Source organism: Opisthocomus hoazin, chromosome 3, assembly GCF_030867145.1.
Source record: "Opisthocomus hoazin isolate bOpiHoa1 chromosome 3, bOpiHoa1.hap1, whole genome shotgun sequence".
Taxonomy (NCBI): Eukaryota; Metazoa; Chordata; class Aves; order Opisthocomiformes; family Opisthocomidae; genus Opisthocomus; species Opisthocomus hoazin.
Window position 1 is genome coordinate 74,795,502 of NC_134416.1, and position 27,827 is coordinate 74,823,328.

At 42.1% G+C, this 27,827-nt stretch overlaps 1 protein-coding gene across 14 annotated transcripts in view; it reads right to left on the reverse strand.

Annotated features, from left to right (window-relative positions):
- LOC104338159 (poly(rC)-binding protein 3) overlaps positions 1–27,827 on the reverse strand; it is a 548,717-nt gene that overhangs the window by 49,685 nt on the left and 471,205 nt on the right. For all 14 annotated transcript variants that reach the window (XM_075416693.1, XM_075416692.1, XM_075416694.1 and 11 more), the window contains 4 exons: positions 17,808–17,956; positions 4,657–4,680; positions 4,525–4,557; positions 2,056–2,172 (listed from right to left, as the gene is read on the reverse strand). In XM_075416693.1, coding sequence (XP_075272808.1) covers positions 2,056–2,172; positions 4,525–4,557; positions 4,657–4,680; positions 17,808–17,885 — 252 coding nt within the window. In that variant the 5' untranslated portion in view covers positions 17,886–17,956. The remainder of the gene's footprint in view (positions 1–2,055; positions 2,173–4,524; positions 4,558–4,656; positions 4,681–17,807; positions 17,957–27,827) is intronic.

The following is a 27,827-nucleotide window of genomic DNA, read 5'->3' on the forward strand; positions in this document are numbered from 1 at the left end:
CCTAAGCAGAACACATGTTTTCACCTAGAGAACAGAGAGACGGCTCTCCCCAGGTCTCCATGGATTGGAGCGTATGGTACCGTACATGAAGCTCCCTCTTAAGCTAGAAGAAACAAGGATTGGTTCATGATGCATACGAGATAAAGCTGAGAAAGAGATGAGAACAGCCGGTTTTGAAATTGGGCTGGACAGAATTACTTGTGTGGTTCTGCAGGATACAACCTCAAAATCACTATTATCTCGTTAATAACTGTTAAGGAAAAAAATTAGCATCCTTATAAAATCTATCATGCCACAAAACCAGGGTACTTTATCAACATGTTGAAATATCACACAGGAAGATCTGAAAACCCATGAAAGATTTGAGAAATATAAATGGAATTAACATTTTCAGTATATAAAAAAAGGGTCACTTGTCTGGGGGCTGACAGGAATGTCTGCCAAGACTGAAGAGGTTCCCACTGAAAACACCTGAGCAGGAGCTGGGGACACCCACCAGGCACAGCATGGCTGTGTGCAAAACATTACACCAGCAGGAGATGAGGCATTTCCAGCAGCGGCAGGGATATGTTAGCGTGATAGCCAGGACAGGGGACAGTTAGCATCATTAAATAGGATCACGTGGAACTTCATTTCCAACCTGTCCACAATTAACACGCACATTTAACATAAACTGCAACTGGAAAAAGGTAGAAAGGGACTACTAGAGTCACAAGAGGGGTGGGGAGTACGTCCTCTTCAAGACTGAACTTGGCTCACTTACTCTGGCAAAAGCAAGGGTGTGAGGGGATAAAACTGGTTCTAAAAATACGTCTGAGAGAGGAATCCTCAGGGATGGAAAGGCAAGAATTATTTAAACTAATGGCCAGTGCTAGCACAGAAACCAAGATGCATAAACTGTTCATGACTAAATTCGAGTGAGGAGTGAAAAGAAGCTGTCTGATTATCAGAGAACTGAGGTTGTGAATCCAGTATCAGGAAACAGAAAAAAACCTACCTAGTTTTTGATCATGCTGTGAAGTTGCAAGGCATACAGCTTATGCTAGAAGTCAACTGCATCTGGTGACCCAGAAGCTCTCTTCTAGTACCGTTGTTCTAAATAGGAACAATCACCACGGGTAAACAAAGGCACACGCTGACATTTCCCATCAATGCCAGCACCGCCCAGTGCTACGGGGAGATATGGAGACTAACCTCACTGACTTGGAGAGGTACTCTTAAGAAGAGATTCACATCCCTCTAGTCTAATCATTGATGGAGAGCCACAGCCCCCTTCTCTTGCTGCAGGTGATTCAGCCCACCTGTCTGCAGGCTCTTGCTTTGGGAGAAGGTGAATTGCCTTCCACAGGGGCCTCTGTCTCTCTAGATTGGACAGGAGAGATGTCTGGACTAGATATATGATTTTTGAAAGCAGAGGGAGTTAAATCCTCTCCTGAGTGACCCAGTGTTCATGCTCTGTAGTTTGCTGTCTTTTCTGTGAAGTTTCCCAGTACTTTAGGCATGCATCTGCACAGAACAGTTATTCTACAGTACATTGAGCTCTGCCTCACCGACTCTTAGTGCCTTTATTTTAATTAATTTTAAAAACCAAGCTTTAAATATGGTAACTGGTAATCATATAGTTTGTTTTTAAAACAGAGATTTTCTAGTTAAATGAGATACATGTTCATTTTCACACTTATAAAATTTACATCAATACCAAATGGAATCATATAAAGACAGAGCTCAAAGTTAGGCAATCATTCTTTTCAAATCAAACCCACAATGGGACCAGAAATTTTCCAAGACATTTTTTCTACCATTAGTGCACATTACCAGACGCAATTGCTTTTCCCTGAAGCCTCCAAAAAGCAAAAGAAATGATCAAACAGCTTGTAAATTGACCCATTATTTTTCTTCAGCTTTACTGCCAAAAGCATTTATAAAAATACAACCACTTTCATTGCTATTAAATAGAACATTAAACAAATCATATTTAACATTAAAGCAAACATGAGAAAATTCAGTGTTTGTATTTCAACTTGAAGAGAGAAAAGCTGTATTTTATTTGCTTACCTCTTCAAATTTTAGTGCAATCATAGAAAAAGCTTTAAAAATTGCATCTGTTGGGCCTGTTATTGTCACAATTCTCTCTGGACAGGAGCCTTCTGAAATATTGATTCGAGCACCACTCTGTCAAAAAGAAGAAATATTTTTCAAATTTATACTTCCCAGGGAGGAAACAAAGTAGGATTAGGAAGATAGTTCGGGAAGGAATATCCTGAGGCATCTAATTCCCTCCCCTACAATTGCAGCCCCAACATCATATAATTTCAGCATAAACTGATCACACTGCAAAAATCCATCTAACTGCAGGAAGCCAGATTCTGCCTGTGTAAATACTTACACAGGCTTCATCGTGGTATGCAAATAGCACCTCTGTAACTCAAAGCTGCAAATAATTGCACAATCAAGTCTTTTCCCTTCCCTCTTGCATGGATAACCTTAAGTAGGACCAGAATTTCAGATGAGATTGTTGTTTCCAGGGAGCATCAACCATTCCCAGGAAAGATGAACCTCTCTGGTTTGGAGACCCAAAGGCAGGGCTTGATCTATCTGTCTAGCCAGGGCATTGCTGTGCGCTGTGGAGAAGGTTCCTTACAAATGTGTCTTATGTGAAGGCAGTCAATCAATAAGCACTGAATAACCCTTAAAGGAGTAGGGGTAGGACAGGCAACAATAACAATGCTGTCTCCTTAAGCCAAGGAGCCTGTCAGAAGGAGTTCGAAAACCGTAAGTCTTAGAGACAAGCCAGGATGGCTCTCAGGTACATTTAGTCCGCTTCATGCCACTGTGGCAGTGCAGAGAAAACCCCTAAACCAGATGTAAGTGTACTCAAGAAGATCTTGGTGTAGATAAAGGCTGAATCCAGTTCAGGTAAGACCCACCCTGCACTTTCCCTGGGGTTTCAGGCATGGAAATATGTTCATGTAGCATAACAAATCACCAGAGCCTCAACTATTCCACAGGCACTGACCTTCCCAAGGATCTGGGCCTGTGGCAAACATGAGATAATCCGGGTTAATTTGGCCCCTTATTTTACTGGAAAGAAGGACTGTGATACCACCACACAGAGACATAGCCTCTTACTCCTGTGCTGATATAAAGATGCATATAATTTGTTAAAAACCCCAAACTACCAAATAAAGCCTCTTGTGACCATGTGTACGTGATGGTAGGTTTTCAAGAGTGGAGGAAGAACATTTGTTATTACTTATAACTCTTTCTTTAATTCAGAAGTCAGGAGCACTGTCCAATAATGGCTTCCCTTTTGTGCATGCAATTTATATCCAAAGATACTTGCCTGTGATCATAATTAGTAATTAAACTACAATGTGTTTAATCAACTGGCAGGATTACCTAGTGTATTGGAAATCTGTTTTTTCTTGTATTTTTTTTTTAAGTCTTAGCAAATGTACTTACGTGTGAAAACATGGGTGAAAACTCTTAGCATGAAAAAAGGAGCTCTGAACTCGGTCGGCCTGACAAGGAACTCCCTATTGTCTATATTTAAACATGCATCTCAGCAATTTTCTTTACTACAAATACTTTGAGATTTCCTTGTCACAGACCTTCTATCAGTCTATAAAACAACAAAGCAGCTGACAGTAATGTACTGCAGATTTACCAGAACCAAACTGATTTTTCTTTAGACATCCTCCATACACTCTGCACTCCTAAAGTTTTAAGCGGTAGGATCTGTCTTTTGACGTATGCTTTTAGCACTTGCTTCAAAGAAGGACAATTACATGGATCTCCAGATAAGATGCGCTGCCTTGCAGGACAAGCGAGCGTCAGTAACCTCCACCTGGGCACAACCCTCTGCAGGCAGCGCAGCTCGCTCTGCGGCAGGGAAAGAAGCCTGCGGACATGGGGGAGGCTGAGGTTTACGCAGTGCCACGTTTTAGTCAGCCTTTTTGTGTTTACAACCTTTTCAAAGGATGCGAATGGTGCATGTGCGAGTCTACCCCGTCCACGTCCTACTCACAGCTGCACGATGACAAGTTAGGGCTTTGCCAAGACATGGCAGAGGGATACTTTGGCTTATGCAAGCCTGGCTCCAGCTCTGCTGAAGCTTCTGTCTACCCTCAAACTTTACACAGTATCTGCCTGTATGCTTGGTTTCAGGTTTTGGAAGCTCCCTACCAGGACGCCAAGCCACGTGCGGGACTGATGTTGGTATGCTAAAGAAAGATACCGTGGTTTTGATGCACAGAATCATGCTGGCTAAGCTGCTCCTGTGATAAGACAAGCAGCAGGCACATTGCTACGGGAATGAAAGGCTCCAGGCTGCTGTGGCGATAAGGAGGTTACATTAACAACAACGTTTAATTTGGGCCGGCACATTTACACACCACCGCTTGCAAGGAAAGGTGCTGTCAAATTAACTGCCCACGTGATGGCAGTGTCGGTCTGCACACGCTGAATTTTCCCGTGCTCTGAACGGGAAAGAAAGGCAAGTAAAGACATCAAGGCTTGTCTTACCTCCTCCCTCATCTTCTTAACTGTCTCACCTTTCTGTTAAAGAAACAGAAAAAAAAGTTAGCCTGGGCTGATGAAGTGAACTGATATACAATATTTTGACATGAAAATAAAGAGAGAAAGTAATTTCCTGACCTTTCCAATTATGCTTCCAACCTCCTGAAAAAGAAAAAAAAAAAAAGACACTGTGAATGATACAATTCGCTACAGAAGAGCATTTGCTCAGCTCCTAAGCTACTTCACTGCCACTTACTTCAAACCCGCAATGTGAAGCGTAGCCCCCTTCCATTGTTGCTGTACACAAATATGCCATGTTAGATACAACAGGACGAACTAAAAACGTGGCTTCACAGCTTACTGATTGTGCAAGAAAAATACCTTTAACAGAAACTGATCTTGCGGTTACAGATCAATCCTGCTACTATAAACACAGATAAACCCCAATCAAGGAATGAAAAGTTTAAAAATAATAGAATTGCACAACCTGCTAGAGAAAATGGGGTATTATACAAGCATGAAAAAAAATTGCTGATCTGGGGGCAGACACTTACTCTCTTTACACCTTGTAATAGCTAGAGCTGAATTTCCATGCTACTGTGTGTTATTGCATAAACACCTTGTGGTCTGTCTTAATCGCATATTAAGCACTTACAGAACAATAATTGTTAATCACTTTTTAGGGGTTTGGGAATTGCTACTGGGCTCCCACAACCTTCCATGAAGGGACAGAAAATACTAAGAAATGTCAGTGTGAACATATAGTAGGGGAACAATTTGGCAGTTCTGACAACATCCCAAGGGTTAAAAACTCAGTGCATAACACCAATGGGTAGCAAAAATGAAGCTCACCACTCTAAAATGAATAGTCTGGACATACTACACAAATCACCCAGGTCTGACATCAGACTGGAAATCAACTGATGGAGTTGAGCACAGCTAAAGGAAAACAAACTCCTCCCCTATACTCAGATTATGAAATCTACTTCAACGGTTGAAGACTGTCTCACACGGCTGATCTGTCCCAGACATACGACATACAGCTTCCCCTCCCTCCCCCCTGTCTATGTGCTTAAGTCTGAACCATCCTGAAACACAGTCCAAAGAATAAGATTTAAGAAATTGTCCTCCATTGCTCTAGCCAATGATGGACTCGTGACAAAGCGGTACAAACATCACCCTGCAGTAGAGGACTACCTGCAGTGACCTTGAGAGAGCTATTTCTCACCAGAATATTAGTTATAAGCTCATAATATGAAGCTGCTTGTGCTTGTAACTCCTCACACCCTGCTCAGAAGACGTACAGACTTCTCGGTGAGAAGAAGACCTGTCTCAATGAAGAACTTTGGTATATGGTTCCTTTGAACTCTCTGTAAGTCTGCAGGTAACACCAGACTGGAGGGAACAGTCAATACACTGCTGGACAAGGCTGCTATTTGCAGTCACCTAGACAGGCTGGAGAAATGGGCTGAGACAAACCTCAGGGAGCAGAACAAAGTCAAATGACAAGTCCCATGTCTGGGATGGAACAAGCCCATGAAGCAGGACATGCTGGGCAAAAACTTACTACATACAAACTGTCTTTGCAGAAAAACTCCTCAGTGTCCCAGTGTACAACTCCAACACGAGTACGAGTCCATCAGCGGTTTATCCCTGACCAACCAAACACTGGGCTGTACTAGCAAGAGTATAGCCAGCAGGCTGCGGGAAATGATTCTTGACTTCTCCTTGTGTTTGTGAAACCATGCCTGGGAGATTATGTCGTGGTTTGGGCTCCTAGTATGAGACATACAACGACACGCTGAAGTGAATCCAATGCAAGGCCAACAAGATGATCAGGGGACCAGAGCACAGACAGGGAAGACAACCGGCCTGGCTGAACAGGCAGCTCTTGCTGGGACTCAGGAAAAAAAGGAGGGTCTACCACCAGTGGAAGAAAGGGCAGGAGACTAAAGAGCAGTACAGGGGTCTCGTTAGGTCGTGCAGACAGGAAATCAGAAAGGCAAAAGCCCAGCTAGAACTCAGGCTGGCCACTGTTGTAAGGGACAACGAAAAATGTTTTCACAAAGGCATCGGCAACAAAAAGAGAGCCAAGGAGAGTCTCCATCCCTTACTGGATGAGGGGGGGAATATTGCCACCAAGGATGAGGAAAAGGCTGAGGTACTTTATGCCTTCTTTGCCTCAGTCTTTAATAGTCAGACTGGTTACTCCCAGGGTACTCAGCCCCCAGTGCTGGAAGATAGGGAAGGAGAGCAGAATAAACCTCCCATAATCCAGGAGGAAGCAGTTAATGACCTTAGCTACGCCACCTGGACACTTACAAGTCTATGAGGCTGGATGGGATCCACCCAAGAGGGCTGAGGGAACTGGCAGAGGAGCTGGCCAAGCAGCTCCATCATCTATCAGCAGTCCTGGCTAACAGAGGAAGTCCCAGATGACTGGAGGATCGTCAGTGTAACACCCATCTACGAGAAGGGCCAGAAGGAGGATCCCAAGAACTACAGGCCTCTCAGCCTGACCTCGATGCCAGGGAACATTATGGAGCGGTTCATCTTGAGTGCGTTCACTGGGCATTTGAAGGACAACCAGGGGATCAGGGCCAGCCAGCATGGCTTCATGAAAGGCAGGTCCTGCTTGACCAACCTGATCTCCTTCTATGAACAGGTGACCCGCCTAGTGGATGAGGGAAAGGCCATGGGTGTTGTCTACTTAGACTTTAGTAAGGCCTTTGACACTGTTCCCCACAGCATCCTCCTGGAGAAACTAGATGCTCGTGGTTTGGATGGGTGTACTCTTCGCTGGATAAAGAACTGGCTGAAAGGCTGAGCCCAGAGAGTGGTGGTGAATGGAGTCAAACCCAGCTGGTGGCCAGTCACAAGTGGTGTCTCCCAGCGCTCAGTTTTGGGTCCAGTCTTCTTTAACATCTTTATCAATGATGTGGATGAGGGAATTGAGTGCTCCCTCAGTAAGTCTGCAGATGACACCAAGCTGGGTGGGACTGTTGATCTGCTTGAAGGTAGGAAGGCTCTGCAGAGGGATCCGGACAGACTGGATCAATAGGCTGAGGCTCACTGGATGAGGTTCAACCAGGCCAAGTGCCAGATCCTGCACTTGGGTCACAACAACCCCATGCAATGCTACAGGCTAGGGGAAGAGTGGCTGAAAAGCTGCTCTGTGGGAAAGGAGCTGGGGGTGCTGGTCGACAGCCAGCTGAACATGAGCCAGCAGTGTGCCCAGGTGGCCAAGAAGGCCAACGGCATCCTGGCTTGTATCAGGAATAGTGTGGCCAGCAGAAGTAGGGAGGTGATTGTGCCCCTGTACTCGGCACTGGTGAGGCCACACCTCGAGTACTGTGTTCAGTTTTGGACCCCTCAGTTCCCCCTACAAGAAGGACACTGAGATGCTGGAGTGTGTCGAGAGAAGGGCAATGAGGCTGGTGAAGGGTCTGGAGAACAGGTCTTACGAGGAGCAGCTGAGGGAACTGGGTTTATTTAGTCTGGAGAAGAGGAGGCTGAGGGGAGACCTTATTGCTCTCTACAACTACCTGAAAGGAGGTTGTAGTGAGGCAGGTGTTGGTCTCTTCTCCCAGGTTACCTAGTGATAGGACGAGAGGCAATGGCCTCAAGTTGCACCAGGGGAGGTTTAGATTAGATATTAGGAAAAATTTCTTTACTGAAAGAGTGGTCAGACATTGGAATAGGCTGCCCAGGGAAGTGGTGGAGTCACCATCCCTGGAGGCGTTCAAAAAACGTGTTAGACGTGGCACTTTGGGATATGGTTTAGTAGACATGGTGGTGTTGGGTTGACAGTTGGACTCGATGATCTTAGAGGTTGTTTCCAACCTGTGTTTCTACCATTCTACGATTTTAACATGTGGGTTTAGGTCTTGCCTTTTCCCATGGCTGAGGAAAAGAGGAGGGAAGAAGTGTAGTCCTGGGGATTTCGTCTTTCTCCATCTACAGCAGCAGCAGCAGCCTCGACTGACACTAACATAGGTGAAGTTTGGTGAGGGGAATCCTACAATTGATGCCAAATTCAGCCTCAGTGCAGGTCAGACAGGAGTTTGATTTAGCTGTCCTAGCAAATAATTGCCTACTAGAATATACTAATAACTCTTAAATTATACACTGTTTTCCAGTGCTCAGCAATATAAGCTAAAGGTACGTATTTATGGTCAATTTCAGATTGATTTATTGACTAACCATCTACAAGTAAACACAGTGAGAAAGTAAGTTACATGACAACAATTACTGGGCTTTGTATAATCACATTTCAACAGCTGATCGAAAAGCAGTGCACAGAAAAAAGGAGTTACAAATGGGATAAACTCAAGCCCAGAGGGAGAAAGACGGGTCTGAGACAACCGAACAGACTGATCCCAGAGCTGACAGTATTGCCTGAGCTCCTTGGCCTCAGCATACGAACACCCTCCTGTCAGAAGCAGATCTGCCACAGCAACCGCGCTGGATGAACGGGATGCTTCCGAAAAGCTGCAGGTGCGCGCGCGCCTCCATCCACCGATACATATGCCTACACACACACACATACATTCATACGTTTGTGTGCAAAGTCAATATATACATACAGGCACCAAACAGACAGACATCAATGTTCCTTTGAGAAATGACAGCAATCTGGGGTGCCCATCCTGTGATTCGTCAAAGAGGCACGAGTTTCAGATTGCGTGGAGCACCCAAGGCAGCTCATGCCTTCTAAAGGGCGTATCTCCAGGTGGCAGCATCTCCAGCAGGACAGTCTCATACCGGGGCTCCAACTGTGTCTTGTGACTTTGGAAAACCCCAGGAGAACCTGAAACATACATATTGATTTCAGATAGCCTGAAAGTACTTCTCTAGCCTGGGGGACTGTGTTGATTTGTGACTATGATTTTCTTTAGTATGCCATTTCTAACAAAATAGATAAAATGACAAGAGGTGAACCTCACCAACAAGCACTGGAAGACTGCTCAGTATCAGTGAAGTATACTGGTAGCCAACCACCCAACTAATTGCAGATAACTTGAGGAAAAGCAATGGTAAGAACAGGCGATGCTTTCATTCATGCTGAAATGCAGCATGTACCATTATTTGCACATCTCATTCACAGGAACGGGATGAGTTTTGCTCTTAACAAACACTTGGGGAGTAGGGGGCCCGTCACAGAGCAGTTTTTGCATCACCTGTGGTCACCTGAGGGCAAGGCAGCGCCGGCAGAACAAAAGGTGGCAGCAGAGAAGTCTGTGAGCCAAGGCTCAGAAGAGCAGGGCTCTTCATGGTGCGAATGACTAAACAAAGATATAAAACAGGCTGTAGGAGAATGCTATTTCCTAATCAATTATTTGGTGTGCCTTCTGAATAATAAGAGAAAGAAATTAGTCATATCAAGAAGCTTAACAAATGGTAACAAACCTTGGTTTAAAGATTAACCTTTGATCTGTAAACATAATGTATGAAATTCCATCAATTTTCTACGTGTGAGGCTAGTTTGATAATTACTGTGCCCCAGGAAATCAAAACAAAACAGGTAGCTATTCCAGGACCATATAAAAGCACAGGCCTTGCTCTATTACTGTGGGGCATGCAGCTTCTATTATCAGTGCTACAATGGAACACCAACCTCACAGAAGCCCTGACACAATGCCACGTCTAGAGGGAAAACACATTTAAGAAACAATATAAGAACTTTCACTCCAAAGGATCTGACAAAGCACAGGCCTTTACACTGTAAAGCCTGTAATTCATTCAGGCAATGCTTTCATTGCACATGCTTACTTGCTTTCGATGAACAGGGATAAGGCAGAACCAGTAGGACTGGACTCCACAAAAAAACAAAAAACCCTGCTAGAAAACCATTGAAAGGAAAGAAATACCGCCTTCCATGGTGGAGAAGCACATCCGCCATGTGACAAGAAGGAATTTTGGCAACAGCAAACAACACGTGCACTAGTAAAGTTTTCTAGAGCAGTACCAGTTGTCTTTCTCCCATCCATAAAGAGGCATAACACAACCCAACTCTCCCTCTTTGCCTTGTTCTGAAGGTAGAGTTGCCAATACTCTTGCACACAAGACCCCAGGAACACGTTCCATGAAGACGTGCTGAACAATGTGTTTGCACGGAGCACACAGGGCATCAGCATTTTTCAAAGGCTGGAAGAAAAGCCTTAGCCAGTTTTGGGAAACATGGTGTAACGTGCCTACCTCAGGGAACAAACAGCTGCCTCAGTCAACTGAGAGTTTGATTTGCATTCTGGGATTATGTGGGATTAGCCTGACTGACATGGGAGATCTCATGTTCCTAGGTGATGCTTCAGTAGTCACTGTCTGATGCTAACAGCCCTAATTTAGAAAAGCACTGCAATCTGAGCCCTCACTGAGACAGATCTCATTCTAAGAAATGTGGTAGTGTGAGGAAACCTTCAAATTATGGTCTTTCTGATGGAGATACCAGCGTTATGAATCATCCACAGGTCCATTTACCATTTTTTGGGCAGCTGTGCCAATGGACATTCCTCATCTACTTTTTGATAGCAGATGGGTAACCAATTTACATTCCATTTCACACAAACCTCCCAGCCTTTCCCCCCAAAAAACAAGCCAAAAACCAGTTCCGCCCCTTCTCTTGCGCCTCCGCCTGTGATGCTGAAGCAGCAGCACTGAGCAGGACGCACGCCTTCTGCAATCTCTGTTCATTAGAGCTGGGGACTGATGAGGAGAATCTGTTTCACAGAAGTGGGAAAATACGGCTATAGAGATTGGTTTTGGGGACATAAAGTGCCCAGGGGCAGGGGGAGGAGACTTTGGTCCTTTCTATTGATTTTTTGGGCTAGTGAGAAACTCTCAGCTGTCAGTACGAACACACTAAGAGGAGATCCATCTTGTGTTGTGAATTTGCACACAGAGTTTTGTTCCATGACTAGATCTCTTAGGTACCACAGCAATGCATACAAACAAAACAAGAACTATAATAGCAATAGGCAAGACAGTCAATCCTCATAATTCCCTGACAGCATTCGTGGAAACTAGAAAGAACAGAACAAACATTGGCTTGGTTGGCATTTTATGGCTTAGATTAAATTACTGAAAAGGTGATTCTCAAAGCTACTTTGTTGTATGACACATTTTAATAAGTAAAAAGAAAAAAATGGGAAAGGAGAAGGGCATTACCTTCAAGGTGGGCAAAAATTATTTCTGTGCTTGCTTTACAGTCCTTTAGGGGGCAATTAAGCAGGCACAAAAATGTGGCCACTAAAAGAAATCCCTAATGCTAGAACTACATTAACTATACTGACGAAAATGGCAATTTTCTCCATGATTTTATTCTGTCTATATTTGAGCTGTTAGATGTGAGCAATCACCTTAATAAGTCTAAATTTTTTTATTTTTTCTTGTAAAAAGATCTATATACAGCATCATAAAACAATCACCAACATGTCTGAAAGCCACCACTGAAGCTGGCTGCAAGTCCACTACGATCTTCCAGTGCTACAAGGCACCCGCTGATCCTGATGACACCTTTGGGAGAAAGGGTTCCTCATGGCATCTAAAATTAAGCTGTAAGTACTGGTAGTTTAGTGCCTAAAAATCAAGGCACTCATAGGGTTTTGTCGAAACCTGAACATTTGACTGCAGGTACATTTTTCTAGTTCATTACTGCTGAAACTATGAGAAACATACCACTGAGCAAAGGGCATCAGGGAAGCAAAAGCTCCACTCAGTCATCACATCTTTTCCTCCGTCAATGCAGATTATACATTCCACATAGTACGTGTGCTGCTCTTCCCCAGACATGTTTCAACTCTGCTTAGGAGTCTTCCAGAACCTCATAAAAATCCCAATCCCAAGAATTTCTCTTGGGATTCCCTCATTAGGATTTATTTTCAAAAACATATTTTATCCCATTATTTCCAGCCACAAGCACTTGTATCATTCAAAATAACAACACTCCATTACACTCGTATTTTTTCTCTCCAGGTGTTTAGGAGAATGTCTGAAGAAAGCTAGACACAGTCTCCTCCGCCTCCTAAAACTTTGTTATTTTTCTGTGAATTCCCCCTCTGCTCAGTCTTTAACATCACTCACACACGTGGCACCTACTGCTGAGCACAGAACCGCAGGTGTGATTTTTCCAGAAGATCAGTAAGGTAATTACCGTCTCTTTGCCCCATGATGCACCCATTCTATACATCCAAAATGGCATGCACACACTTTTGCTGCAATAGCTTTCCTCTCCAAACCAGCATATCCCAAACATGCTACTCTCTAGACACTGCCACATCTGATGCCTTTCGGCCTTTTACGCTTTCCAGATTTCCTTCTCTTACTGAGCATGTATCTTCTAAATTACCTTCTCCAGTTAATTGCCTCAACTTTCCAATTTACACCTCTCAGTATTTGGCAAGAGTCCTACTTCCCTGCTAGCTTTCCCTTCCCTCCTTCATCCCACCTGTAAATTATTTCCTTGTTCTTCCTAACTGTCTGACTTTTAATCCATTTTGTTTTCTATTTCTGAACTCCGGACCCTTTCTCGAAAAGATTCCTCAGACTAAATATATTAATACATTCTACTTCTGTATCTTGCAGACTTCACTACACCCAATAAGGATTCATCGATGCCCAGCTTCACGCAGTGCCTTTGGAAACGATGTATTTGTGTTTCTGCAGGTTTGTACTGGAGGGAGGAAGCAGAGACTCCTGCACCACCATGACGAGACAGGGATGAAAGTGGATTTGTGAACATTTTCTCCTGTTTCACCTCATGGACCCAACTTTTAAATCTCTATTAAGCTGCTTTCCTGAAATTTAGCATCTTTCTACCAGCACAGTCTCTTTAGCATCCACATCTAACATTAATCTTTAATGGTGAGTCTGTAGGGTCTTCATCAGCCTGTTAACACTGGCTGTGTACAAACCTAAACCAAAATCATGTAATCATTACCCAGTATAGTCAAAGTAGGTGTTTTTTAAAGACTTATTTCTTTCTGGGCATGAACTGACCAAAACTAGAATAAGAGCACTGAAGATGTCAAGTGCTAAGGTCTGTTGGCAGAGACCCGTGGGCAAGGCTACAATTTTCCACGATCCTCCAACTTCATTACCTGTGGCAGTAAGCAAGAAAAAACCCCAAACAGTCACAAGTCATGGGAATAAAAAATTCAGCAAAAGGTGAGCAAGGAATGATGAGAAAAACATCGAGCTTCATCTAAGACCCTGTAACATGCAGATAGCCAGAAGAAGATTGATTTTGACAAAATCTAAAAAAAGTAAGAAAAAGTGAAAGACGTTTCTTTTGGAGCCTGAGCTCTGCCTCTCCTTACAGAGGGCTCTGATAGCTGGGAACTGTTTACCCACGAGTGCACACACACTCAACTTGTGTTCCATAAGCCCTTAAAAAATGTTGATCTGTGTAAACGCTGCCATTTTTTCCTTTGCTGGAAGGAGAAATCTTGCAGTCTCTGCAATATTCTAATCCTGCCTAGAAATTCTACTTCTAAAGCAGACAAAGGGAATAAAACATCCGAACTTGTTCACACCTCTGCCCTACATGGTGATTTTACTTATTTCAGTTCAAGAAACAGCAGAGATTAGATGGACAATACAGAAGTAGGGAAATGTAAACAGCACCAGCCCATATTCCCTCTTCTTCTCTACTGAAATGCATGAAACAGCTTTATCCCCTAATGTGGTGCATCTTTCTTGTTAATAAAAGATGAAAATGCATCTCTGCATTATTTAATATACTTTATATATCCAGCTCCTGCACATGCTTCAGAAGGCTCTTCATTTCCTGCCCTCTGCAGAGCAGCGTTCAGGTAACTCCGTCAAAAAGGTCCCCAACAGCAGAGGCTGCAAGGACAGCTTTATGGAATATATCTGGTTTTGTCTAACTTGTCCTTAAAAACATCCAGCATGGGATGCTGTGGCATGCCTGGGCAGACTCCTTCCTTCCTCACACATCCGCAGAAGAAGTTTTTCCTAATTTTGCTTTTAAAATTCCCTGAAAACAGAGACAGGCGTTCCTCTGTGGATGTGAAGAACATCTGAGCACTGCCCTTGCAGCGCACTCCCTAACGCCGGCCCTCTCACTCAATGTGAGAAAGTATGAGAAATGTTTTGTGTTGCTCCTGGTTTCTCTTCAGGGCTGTCACACTATCACAACTTTTTTACTGATGCAACACGGTGCAAGATGAAAATCAGGCCTTCCATCTTACAGCATCACATGCTCTCTGAAGTCCTAGCTCAGGAGGACTCCTTTCATATCAGGCCCTGGAAACATTTATCCTGAGGTTAACCTTTTATACCTCGCAGCGGTTAGCTTTCCGCTGGGCCCACACAAGCCTTTTTGCTTGATGGAAAGACAGAAAAATTGCTGCCCTCCCTTACCATCACATTTTCTGCCCTGAGCACACCACGGTTGTGTCTTGCCTCATCGCCAGCCTGCTGCTCCTGCATCTTACTGCACTGCAGAGGGGCGGCTGAGCTGGTCCTCCGAGCAGCCACCCCAGCCCCTTCGGTAGAAGGCTGCCCAAAGCCCTGCAGGAGCTCAGCCGGACCTACAGCTGCTTCTTTCCCCAAAGCAAGAGAAAACACAGAAGCTGCTGAGAGGTGTCCTACCTGCAGGGAGGCACTGGCCCTGGGTTCTCCTGGGGCTCAGGACTGATCCCATCTGTTATCCTTCCATGAGACACTAACGCCGTCTTTGACTTTTGCTGCTTGCTTTGTTTGATGTTGTTACAGATGTTCTTTTATTCCCTACCCTCTCGCACAATCTGTCTATTCATACAAATCCCGATTTTTCTGCCTGCAGGTACAGAATTTAGCTTAATTGCATAATTAAGATGTCCATCCTTGACTTCAAGCCCCTATGCAAACCACATGAAAGGTACACGCTGAAAATTTCCGAAGTCTGCAGGATTTACAGCCAAGATAACTAAGCATAGTAGCACAAGTTATGGACTTTCAGTCAAAATGAATGCAAATATCACAAAGCAGATAGACCTTCCCTATGCAAAGGTACACTGGTAATTGTGGTTTAGCGAAAGAGTTATGGTTAGTTGGGATAGACCCTCATATTTCCATGAAACACACTAATAAGTAAATAACGTTAAAATGATCTTACTTTAAAATTATCTAACTCAATCCAGTTTGCTGCTGTTATTGTTAAAAACAACCTTTTAATTCCCCTCTTCTCTTTCAAGTCATGACCAGTTATTTACAGTCCAAGCTGTGCTTCAGTTAATTGTTTTGTCTAGCAATACTAATTACAGATCAGCAATTTCCACTGATGTCATTACCACAACAAATCTTAAAGAAGAACCTAGAAATATGTTTCTTCTTCTTTTTCAGAGGCACATACAGCTTTCACAGTGACCTTTTCACCCTGAGTTCATATTGACTCGGACATCCTTCATTCCTCTATATTAGCATTCCTAAATCACAGAAATGACATCAAAGAAACCATAAGGGTCTGACTTTTATCACCAAAATAAATTCTGATTTAATGTACTCTTTGCAGTACTTAGGCACAATAGGATACATGATTAGAGCATAGTAGAGTTAACGGTATGCCCATCGTGCCTTGTTAACTGAGGATGCATGGTATACTCCCGCTTAAAATTTGAACTTTGCAGCCATTACGGGTTTAATTTGGACCCTTGGGGTTACATAGGTATTGAAGACTGGACACATCACATCCGTTACTGTTAAAAGTGGCTGCACGCACAATCGTTGATGTTTAACACAGCAAATTAGCTTTTTCTACTTTCATTTCTGATTACTATATCTTTTGCTTCAAAAAAACCCTAGCCCACAGTTTAAATAAAATGTCTCGAAAATGACAAATGCTTGACCTTTGCTTTAATGGCATAGCTCTGAAAGAAGCGGAGCAAAGCACACCTAAGAACATGGGAGTCTGACTGAAACCAGCAAGGCTACTTATAACCACCATGATAAGGATGTCTTCGAATGCTTTTCTGGATTGGGACCAGAACCCAGTGGAATCAACCCCTCATTCTGACTGCAGACACGCACACAGATTTTAGGTGGGTTTGGTAAGAGAGACTGTTATTAAATTTGTTTGACAGATCCATATTTAAGATGCAGGTTTTACACACAAGATGCCTGCCTGAAGCTGAGTATTTCAGGGGGAAAAAACCCAAACAAAATGGTTGAATCACTTCTGAGAAAATACATAATTTGATCTGACATAACCTAACTTGTGAGTTTTTTAATTTGCAAACTTAAACTGTACCCCCTTATACTTCTTAGCAGCTCCAGCAGTAAAATACAGAGGGAGATACGTTAGTCTCCTGTTTGTTCAATGGGTATATCATATTGTGTTCATGCCCCAGGTTGAAAGTATGCACTGTTTTAAAACGTAAATGTATTTTTAGTTACTAAATTTAATTCTAGGAGTAAAAATACTTTTTAGATTTATATACACAAATTTGATCTCCAGAATTTTATATACATATATATTAACTGTCTCTTGTTAAGCAAGAGACAAAACCATCTCCTTTATATAACATTCATTCATTAAGCCAAAAAATGCCTGGTGTTGCCAGATGTAGCTAATACAAACAAACCTACAAAATGTGTTTTTTAATTAAAAGCCCATTTTCTGATCTGGCAATGTGAAATAAACGGTTATCAGATTGTTAAGTCTGACAACACTGAATTGGCTCTTTGTCTATGGCACAGATTTCACACTTATCTGCATGCTTAAGTGCTGCGCTGGACAGCAACAAAATGACAGTCACCCTTCCCAAACAAACCCCCTGGGAACCTGGACGAATGCTTGGTATATCAGGGGCTTCGCTCTAATAAGATGCTACATCAGAAAAACGAAGAAGTATCCCATTTGCATTCAACAGAAATAGACAGCAATTCTGTGGCAATTCCCTCACACACGTCAATGTCCCGGTGTCTCCAAAAAACCCTGCGAAGTCCAGCAAACGATGGGAAAGGCTAGCCCTGTGCAGCTCAGCCCGACTCAAGGGCCCGCCTAATTTGGCTGACTATCAGTGAGAGAACTCTTTTTTAACCGCCAGATCTGCTCACAACGGGTTTGTTAGAAGCAGGGTTTGTTCCAATGAACTCGGGCTGCAGTGCAAACTTAAGCACGATGCTTTGAAAAGAAGGGGGTGATTTTTCGGTCGTGGCAATGGTCCTTTTGACTCAAATTGGAGGAAGAGGAGCAGACCCTCTGTCAATGCCACTGTCAGGCTCTGAAGGTAACCGCGCACATGCACTCAATATACAGGCAACTGCTGTGGCAACAGTAAATGCTTCACCTTGCCATGCATGAGAAGGCGTATGGTAAGCGTGACATTGAGACCTCCTTCAGTCACTTTTGTGTCCTTCGTGTTCATCCTGGCCTTGTATCTTCAATACTTGAAAGCAGCTTCGTTTTTCGCTTTTTTTTTCTATTCACTTGATCAACCTATGAAGACAGAGAGAGAGAAAAAGTATCATTGAGTGGCTGAAGCTATTCTGAACTGAGAATATCATGTTGTACAAACCAATTAACATTCCTCCCTTTGATTTTCTGGACTACAGTTTAGTGCTGAAAAGGCTCCTTTGATTATTATCCCTCCCCAACCAACTCTTTAGCACTTCACCAACTGCAAGATAAACTCCCTTTTGAAACCTTAAAAATTCTTTTAAACTTCTGTATTTCAAAGCTGAAAGTACAGAGCACAGCAGAGTGAAATACAATGTTTTCTTCTAAACAGTGCTTTCTCTCTGTTAACCTTTGCAGTACGCATATACAACATCTACATGCATTTCTACAATGCAGTGCTGTTTTCATTTCTCTCCCTGTTACTACCTCTTTTTTTTCCTCTTACAGAAGAGAGATTTTTGTTTTCTCTCCAGCTAGAGAGAAATTAATTCTGAGCCTAAACACGGATCCCTGCCAGCAACAACGGATGACACATTATCAAAGACATCTGAGTAACTACGAGCCACTTGCTGCTGTAAATCTGGGCACTGTCTGACTTTGTTTTTGACTACCAGGCCCGGAGGTGGCTCAGCCCCTCAACGGCCAAAGGGGAGCTTCAGCCCTAAGCAGAAGGAAGATTTTTCTTAATTCCTAATGACAAATTGCAGATTTTCAGCCATTTACAAAGCCATAAATATCCTAAAATATTAATGAAAGCTGCAAGGGCTGGCTTTGAAGGGATAAACAAGATACATTATGAGTTTATTAATGCAAGGACATTTATCAGTACAAACAAAAATGGGAGCAGGAAGAAACATTACCAAAGTTAGGCAAATTCCACAGTAGAACAGGCTTAGAGACTCCTTACTTGGTTTTGTCCTTTTCAGGACTGTCTTACAGAGCATAAAACCCTTAAACAGAAATCCTGCCTTTCAGTAACGGTCACTTATTAACGACAACACTGTTAGCTTTGCATCTTGGAGCTTCCCAAGAATTTGGCTAGGTTGGGCTAATGAGCACCCCTAGGGACAACCATTTTGTGGTTCAGAGCATATGGCGGTGTCCCACCAGGGTGCCAGGCTGTTGTCCCCCTGTGGAGACTGCTCAGGAATGGGTCCAGTCTACTGGAGGGACCTACAAGATCATTCCCCTAAAACACAGGAGGTAGTATCATGCAGACTGTGTCATCAACTGATTAAGCTCCATCTTAAGAGCTACTAAGCACGGACATATTAGACCAAAGTAAAGCCCATCTTAGCTGAGCATGTTATCTGTGAGAGAAGTCAACAGCAATGCTTAAAGAAAGAGCACAAGAAACATGTATGGAGTCATCCCTGCCAGATTTGCTGAGCTGCCAGCCATCAGCAATTGAGGGTCTTCTGAGAGACTGTATCCAGACCAGTATTTTTAACAGCCATTGGTGGACCAGTTCTTCATGAATTGGTCTAACCCCATCTTGAATCCATATTTCTGGCCTCCAAAAGTTCTAGTCTCACAGGTGAATTATTAGCGTGGGGAAGAGTGCTTTACTTTAACTGGTTTAAATCTGCTTATCATCATTTTCCCTTGTTAGACATTTTTCGGTCTGTTATGCAAACCCCACCTGAGAAAGTGACTCCTATAATGGCTGATGCTTCTTGCTTCTGCCTGAACCTGCAGCAATACGAAAGACCAGAGAGCTTCTGTGCCTCTGGTGACTGCAAGAACAGCAGGCAGCCATGCTTGAGGAGGAGAGGTGAAAAGCAAGAGGGAGAAAGAGCAATTTGAACTCCTTCTTCCTAAAATTCATGAGTCATGACCAGAGAGCAGCTCTCATCTACCTGCTCCAGTGCCAGAGCCGATTTTTCCTAACCCAGCATGGACTTTGTGTATTTCATACCATATGCTCTGTCACCCAGACCACAGGCCCTGAAATAAATACCATTTTTTCCACATCTCTAGGCTTACCCCTTATATTAAACATCACATATTTGTGTGGAAAAAAGTAGAAGAGAAGCAAGGTGCCTGGGTGAGAAAGCAGAAAACCGAAGCAGCCTGGCCATATGTTGGATCCACCCTGCGTGCAAGAGGGTGAGAGGAAAATGTCCCAAGGCAGCTGGTAGGAAATGACAGAGAAAAGTGTCGGGCTGTATTCTGATGCTTTAAGGTTAGACCAGGGCTCACAGTCAAACCTGCAAGTGGGTGACCACTACAGGGCCTCCTGACAAGTGCAGACGGAGGAGCAGAGGAGGCGGCTGCGGCTGTTCCCAGATTAAGGAAGGGAATGGTCCCACGGTGCTCGCCTGCTCCTTGCTGCTCGCTGAGTGAAAGGCTCTGGCTCTGACAGCCCAAGCATTTTCAGCTCAGTTCTGTCAAAAAACCCCACCCAAATGCCAGACGGGACCACTTTTATACATAAAGAGTAGAATCGGTATTCTGGATTTTACAGGAGTAACACTGGCCATCCGAGATCTCTAGAAATCCATGGTAGCTTAGGGCATGCTTGAAGATTTCACATAATGGATGTGTTTCAAGTAGAAGTAAGGTATTTAAGACCTTCTGTGGACCAAAATTTAGTGATGGAGGTATGGCTATGTTTCCAATGCAATGTATTCCCATGTGGGAAAAATAATCCCAGATTAGATACAGGTTTACAGCTGCCATGGCCTTTTACTGCTGTGATGCTACAGCAGTATCCTTACTTCAGGAAAAATTTTGGAGGAAAGCCTTTTCCTAGACAACAAAACAGCCCCCACCCAAGCCTGACCTTTTCCTGATAAAACTTGAAAAAAAATAATCTGTATTTTTAGCTAATGCACTCTGGGTTCTTTTTAAAAACAGAGGTTAAAAATAAAATTCCACCACAAATATTGTTAAAAATATCACTGCCATCTAATTTTTTTGCAGGGCTTTGCCTTTGCCCCTCCTCCCAACAAGCTCAAACTCTGGCACCTGGTACTGAGAAGCAGAACAGATGTCTGGGGGAGGGCTGAGAGCGTGTGTGCCTGCAAGGAGTTGGGCAGCTGTGTGAGATACAGAAGGAATGAATTAAAAAAGGCAATCTCACATGATAAGGAAGAATATGTGAAAGCTATACATATACCACGAAGAGAGCGGAGTTCTTACTATTCCAGGTCATTTACAACTGCCCCAGTTGTCCCAAGAGTCCAAGTATTCTGGTAAAATTTATACAGCTTTATAAAGTAAATCTACAGAGCTGTTAAATACCCAGGTATTTCAGTTTTAAAGACAGATGAAAATAAAATAATTTGTTGTATTTTATTATTTTTAACTAATTAAAGCAATTTTTCCTTCAGGCATCTTCACAAACGTGCTGGTCTAGATCTCTGTGTGCATGGAGATGTCAGATCACGGCACAAGGAAGAGAATGGTTCCCTCTACAAAGCCTCCTATCACCCAGCAATACATCCATGAATTTATAAACCTATTGTTGTAATAAACGAGCACATCATGAATATTTAATCAGTAAAAGCATTTCCCTCTCCTTTGCAGAATCAGCATTTTGAACAATTTACTATGTTTCTGGCTTAGGTGTGCCTCTCTGTGTGAGCAAATAGGTGGCTGAATACAGAAGGCTTTCCTCTCTCAAGCTCTGTGTGACGACGTCCCATGGCCACTCAGGGGGCTGGGAGAGTCGAGTCTTAGACTGTGAAAACAATCAGTGTGTCACACTTTTCCTGATGCCAGAGGGAAGTCTGGGGGCTCCACAGGTGAGTGGAGAGCATCCTGCAGGCAACTGCAGTCAGTGGAGTGGCTGAATATTGAGTGAGGGCTTATGCATTTCATCCTGCCCTCAGCACAGCTCTGGTAGCAGCAGGAGGACGGTTGGACAACACCCTCCTTCCAACCTTGGAACTCTGGACCAGAATGCACAAAATCCAACATCCAGCGCTCTGCAGCTCCACGTAACAAGAAAAAAAATCATGCCCATGGAACAAAGGAAAGTAGATCACATCAGACAGGTCCCAGCATGCAGCAGATCTTTGCCTCCTGTGGGGCTCAGCATTAACTTTTGAGGACATTTTCACTGCTGTTTATCATGTGAAAAGTGAAAATTTCTCTTTAGGTAGAAAAAGGTATGCAAAACCTCATAAATTGCTCATTAAAAAAAATCACCTTTTGAAAACTCCAATAAAATGAACATGTAGTCTTACGTAAATGCCTTTTATCTGTAAGTATGTGTTTCTATACATTTTCAACACTAGCTATCCCAAGCTGGCATAGAATGTCATGTCCTATATGCCCGCTATTCATTACATAACAACTATCAAATTTCTAACACAGCTTTTCAATAACTGTTGGTAGATGAAGCGACTAAAACAACAAGCACCGAAGCCACGCGTTCATCAGACTACTGCAAAGCACAACACAGCTCCTCGAGGATTTCACTGAATTAATAAAAGCTGCAAGATGAACTGTAAGGCCGAAGGGCAGTGCCACAACCCACACGCACGCACACACATGGAACTTAGGAATCTACGTGGTCGAGGGGGTAGTGTGAGATGGCTGCCTGAAGCCCAAGACATGAAAAGTCAACCTCATGACCCCATTTCTTCCTACGCCCTCCAGCCTACTAATCCTCTCTGAAGAAAAGCAGACCATTACGTAGACTATGGCTGCACGGTGCTGGAATACATATATATATGTATGTTTTAAATCTCTAAGGTGACCATTTCAGGTATGCAGGATAAGAAAGCCTTTGACTCCACAGCAAGAAGGGATACCAAAAACTAATAAAATCACCAAAGCACCAAGATAGACACCAGGCGATTGATCTTTGAGTTTAAAACCACAATAAATTGACATCTGTGAATCTGCCAAGAAAGCTACTCATCTGGAAGATCCAGAGGAGTGAGAGGGAGGAGGGAGAGAAAGAGAGATGATGCACGAGGTGAAATGGGACAGAGCTGCACAGTCACAGAGGTGTGCTGGGAAGGAAGAAGATGCACAGAGAAGAGAAGGAGAAAGGCAGGGAGGAAGAGAGAGATGGAGCTTCAGATGCCTGATGGAGAGAATAATGTGAGAATCATCAGTGTGGAAGTAACAACCGCCTGAAAACATTCAAGGAGGAAATCTACTCTGGTATGTGAAATCTTGATCGTGTGGTTGTTAGATCTGAGCCTGTCAGGAAAGACGAAACTGGTCAGAGCACCCAGCACAGCATTCCCTATACTTGAGCCTCAAAAGAGACTCTTGAACCTAATTACGGTGCTTCATCGCTATCAACAGAAAGATGTAATTATGAAGAAAGCAAGGAAGAATTTACAGATGAAATTCAAAAGAACAAATTCCAGCTGTTTCACCGGTTTGGTTTATTTAGCAAGAACTCTTTAAAAAAAGTGTTATTACCGAAAAAAAAAAAAAATATAGTAAGAGTGAACAAAAAAGAACGGAGAAAACTGAAACATTGGAAGCTGTGAAAAGGCCGTAGCTAAGTCTTCTTGATCAGAAGCCCCCCGGTGGAGGGAGACCTCCCAGCAATTGGAAGAAGCACACTGCCAGGGACCACGATGAGAAGAAAGGACCTGGGCTTTCAGCAGAGCAGAATTCTGCAGGGACAGATTTATGCTACTTACATTGTTTTAGTCTTTAATTTAAACTGGAGGGAATATAGAAAAGGAGAAGGAGACTGAAAGGAATGTAAGGAGTTTACCACAGGACAAGAACTGATGACAATTGACACTTTCAGCCAAATATGTAAGGTTTGCAATTAAAAATAAGCTGTCTGCCACAGAAAGGTTCATGCTATTGAATGAGGAAATAACTACTTTGCTTTCAAGTCCTTTGATAAGCTAAGCAGTTATTATCTATGGCTTTTCACTTGAAAGTAACATCTCTGGATGTCAAAGGACTAAACAGTGTAATTATACAGAAAAGCACTGGCAGAAGTTAACCCCCAACCTCCAAACTAAAGCGAAATCAAAAGCAAAACCAGCTCTAGCTGTATTATTTTGTTTCAAGGAACTTCTTTTCAGAAACACGGAAAAGTGATAATGATCAGCAGCTATTTATGGTCTCAGATGAAGCCAGAGAAGACTGGACGTTTGCTAAACGCACACTTCTTCAGTTTCTGTGTCAACTGCAGGGTGAAGACATCTGCTGTTACTACACCGTATCCTTGTGAGGTTACTAAGAACAAAAAGCTCACAGGATACCCACAGTAACATAACAGTCATAACAATGACAACTTTTCAAAGGATTTCTCTCCCAGTAATAACTGTTTGGAAAAGGAGAAATTCACGCTTTGAAGCACTCCAGTTTTATATAGAGAAACCAGAGATTTCTCCACCAGGAGAATCTGATTAATGAGCAATAGCTAAGGAAGCAGGTGCAGTATTAACCTCTCTATTTTACCAATTCCATCTCCCAAATTGCTAGAGAGGACTGTATACAAAGGAATGAGATTATACATTTTATTCACCTCCTTATAATTTATATCCTAGAATAGATTTAAAGTTAATCTCTAACTCTTTAATGAAGTGAGCAAGATCTGCAGAACCTGGCTCCATTAAATTGTCATATCATGGTCCATTTTAAGTAAGTTGATAGTTGTGACGGATCAAAAAATCCAGAAATGAGAAAATTAATTCTCTGTGTTAGCAGAACTAAGCATGTGTGTGTGTGATAGTTGGTAAAATGGGTTTTCACTAAAAAGATAAAATAAAATAAAGGAATGGCTCAAGAACGAAATTTAAACAAACACTAGAGAGAACAAGGTTTCAGGAAATTCATAAATCACATGCTCAAAGAGATCTAAATAACAATTAACTAATACAAAATTAAAATGAATATGGGCCACTGAAATAGCAGCAATTGAGTATGCAAACAGAGATACAAAATACCTGTTGTCCAAAAAAAGTGGTCAAATATTAGCTCAAAAGTCAAAGAGGATTAAAAAGCAGCACATTATTCCACCAGTTAACAGCTACCAATAAAAGACAGTTACAAGCCATGTGCTCCTTTTACTAATTATTGTACAAATCTCTGTATCTCTGACCTGCTAAGCTCTGTAGTTACTGCAGATATCTTGAAGTGGCAGGTTTGCCAAAGATGTGAAGCTGATAAGGAACTAACGGATTGAAAAAACAGCAGAACAACTTTTAAAGGCAATATCAAGTATAAAAACTGGCAAGACTCCAGGTGTGCTGCCTTTCGAATGTAATTCTGTGAAGTATGTAAAGGGGCACTAGTTTTTCCTTGAGGGGTATGTTTAATGCTATTTTGTCGGAGGTAGAACCTATCCTGTCTATGGAAGAAGCTGTCTTTGTGGTCTCCCTAAAACAAGAAATGCCCTTACCCTATACAATTAACTTTTCATTTGCTGAAGATCACTACATGTCACATAATCTTTGAAGAGAACAGCAAAAGATTAGAGACTTTTTTTTTTCTGTTCTCAGCTGATGGATGTTTAGCTGCTGAACTCGATGTGTATAAGCCCCATTCTTTAAATGGACCACTTTTTCTCATGCTGGTCAAAAAGTACATGCTTCATCCAACAGCACTGGTTGTTCCCTTTTTGGTTTATTAAAGCAAATGAACAGCAACATATTTATTGACTCTTCCACTTAAAACATTTTCTGTAAAGCCTTCTGAGTAAACAATGTACCATTACGAATTTATTACAAGAAGACGACTCACAGAAGCACAATAAAGACTGCTGCCTTATCATTCACAAAACTATTCCCTGTTATCAACACTCAGTGATGAATTACTTCTCTAATATAAATTAATATCAAAATATTATGCTGTGTGTGAATGGACAGCTATACACTTTGCCAAAATGTAGAAATTTATCCCTTCAGAAAACTTCACTTGCCAAACAGGTAATACATGCTATCAAATGCCTGGAAATCAAGTCTCAGGAAATCTAGAAAACCTGTATAATGGTCTTCAGCAAATGCCAAACAGATCTGGGATCCCGAGGGAAGTAAGTAATTTCCAGACTATGGAAAACACAGTGATTCTTCTGCAAAGGATATCTTCCATCTTTCTAAGTCTTTTTTTTTTCCCCTTTCTGTAATTATTCCAGAAAGAATTACCTTGGGAGGAATGCAGAGAGCATCTTTACAGTTTTCCATGAACTAAAAAAAAGTACCGAAGTGTGCATGCCAACATTGCACAGATCCACTAGCCAACTAGCTCTTCTGCATAAGTGAAGAAGCCAGGCAGCTAAAAGCTCTTGTAGAAGGAAGCCGCCATGTTAGACTAATGAAACATAAACCCCTCCGCAAATAGGAAAGTTGTGGCAGCCCACCATACATTACTCTGTACAAGTATTCTCCAGGAGGATTCAACGACGAGTTCAGGACAGACCAGAAGACGCTTTCTTTCCTTTCCTAATGGCACACAATGCAATGAACGGTAAGCTTTGTCATGGACCTGCAGTTTGCACGATCAGGGAAGACAGTATACACATATGGCAGGCCAGCTATTTACCAGAGAATAATTTCTAATCATAGCTTTGAGCACAAGATCAGTTTTGCCTGCCACTTGATCCTGTGGCTCCAAAACCCTCAAGTTAAGCATCGTGCCTCTCACATCTTTGCTTGTTTTTACGTTGCTCGAGTTTTAAATAAAAATTTTGCTGTACTTGCTTATGTTCAACTTAGAAATGGACACTCCAATCAACTTGCTTTAACCATTCCATATGGTCTGAGATAATAAATCTACAACAGAAATGTACACAGAAGTCACCGTGAAGGTGGGGAAAAAATTGAACAAGCCACCAACAGTAGGCGAGTGTTCTCTCCAGCACAGAGATGCTTACAAGAACGGTTTACCAAATAATGAAAGATTTTCAGTCCACACCTGTTCCTGAAAAAAACCTAGCTTCCAATGACCTAAACACTGTGAATGTGTGTTATATTTGTTAAATTATCTATGCCCTCAAATGCAAAATGCATGACTTTGACATTTCATCAATTAAATACTTATATTTTGAAATAACGTTTCAATTGTAAATTTACTTCAATTTAATTGAAAGCAAATAAAACAACTAAAAATGTTCTGGGGCAAACAAACAAAGTTTGCTGATTTAAAAAGAAATGTACTTGCACCAAACAAAACAGTCAAGCCTAAACAGATGTTGTTTTTTCCTTTTTTTAAAATCTCTGACAGAATAGAGAAATAGTTCACATGCTCTATTTCTAAGAAATTTTAGGTGAGCAAGATTTATATACATATATAAAAAGATCTATTTTAATATGGTATGCATATATGCATAGAATATGGTTAAATGCTGGAAAGTAAGCAAGGTACATTTTTTACATGATAGATGTGGACAAACGTTAAAAGACTGCTAGGGCATAATCAAACAGGCAAATACTGAGAATAGTATGATTTTTTTTTAATTACTTTTTTTTCCTTAGTAAAACTAGTCTTACACCCATAAAGAAGAATTATAATTTTCATTATCAGGACACACAAGAGTAGAGATAGCTTCTTACTGATCAAAGGAAAAAATGCCCCAAATCAGTAAAATACTTGAAGAAATATGGGAGCTTCTTTACTGGGAAACACTAATGCATCAAGTATGCGCCCACTTGGCACAGAATAAATATATATTTAAATAAATCTGTATTTTTATAATTCCATCAAAGTTGAAATGACATCAGCCTTAGAATATATAGTTGTCCAACCTATTTGTAAATTAAATGTTTTATAGAAATATCCAATTCAACAAACATAAGCCAGTTGTTTCACTCAATCGAGTATAACACGCAATTGTTTTTTAGGGAAAAGAGGCTAACAATAATAATACATTTCTCCTTATTAAACAGAAAAATATTACATAATGATATAATTGAATCTCTGACACAAACAAGCAAAAATATCACTTTTGTAATCACCTTAATTATGTTATTTACAAGGC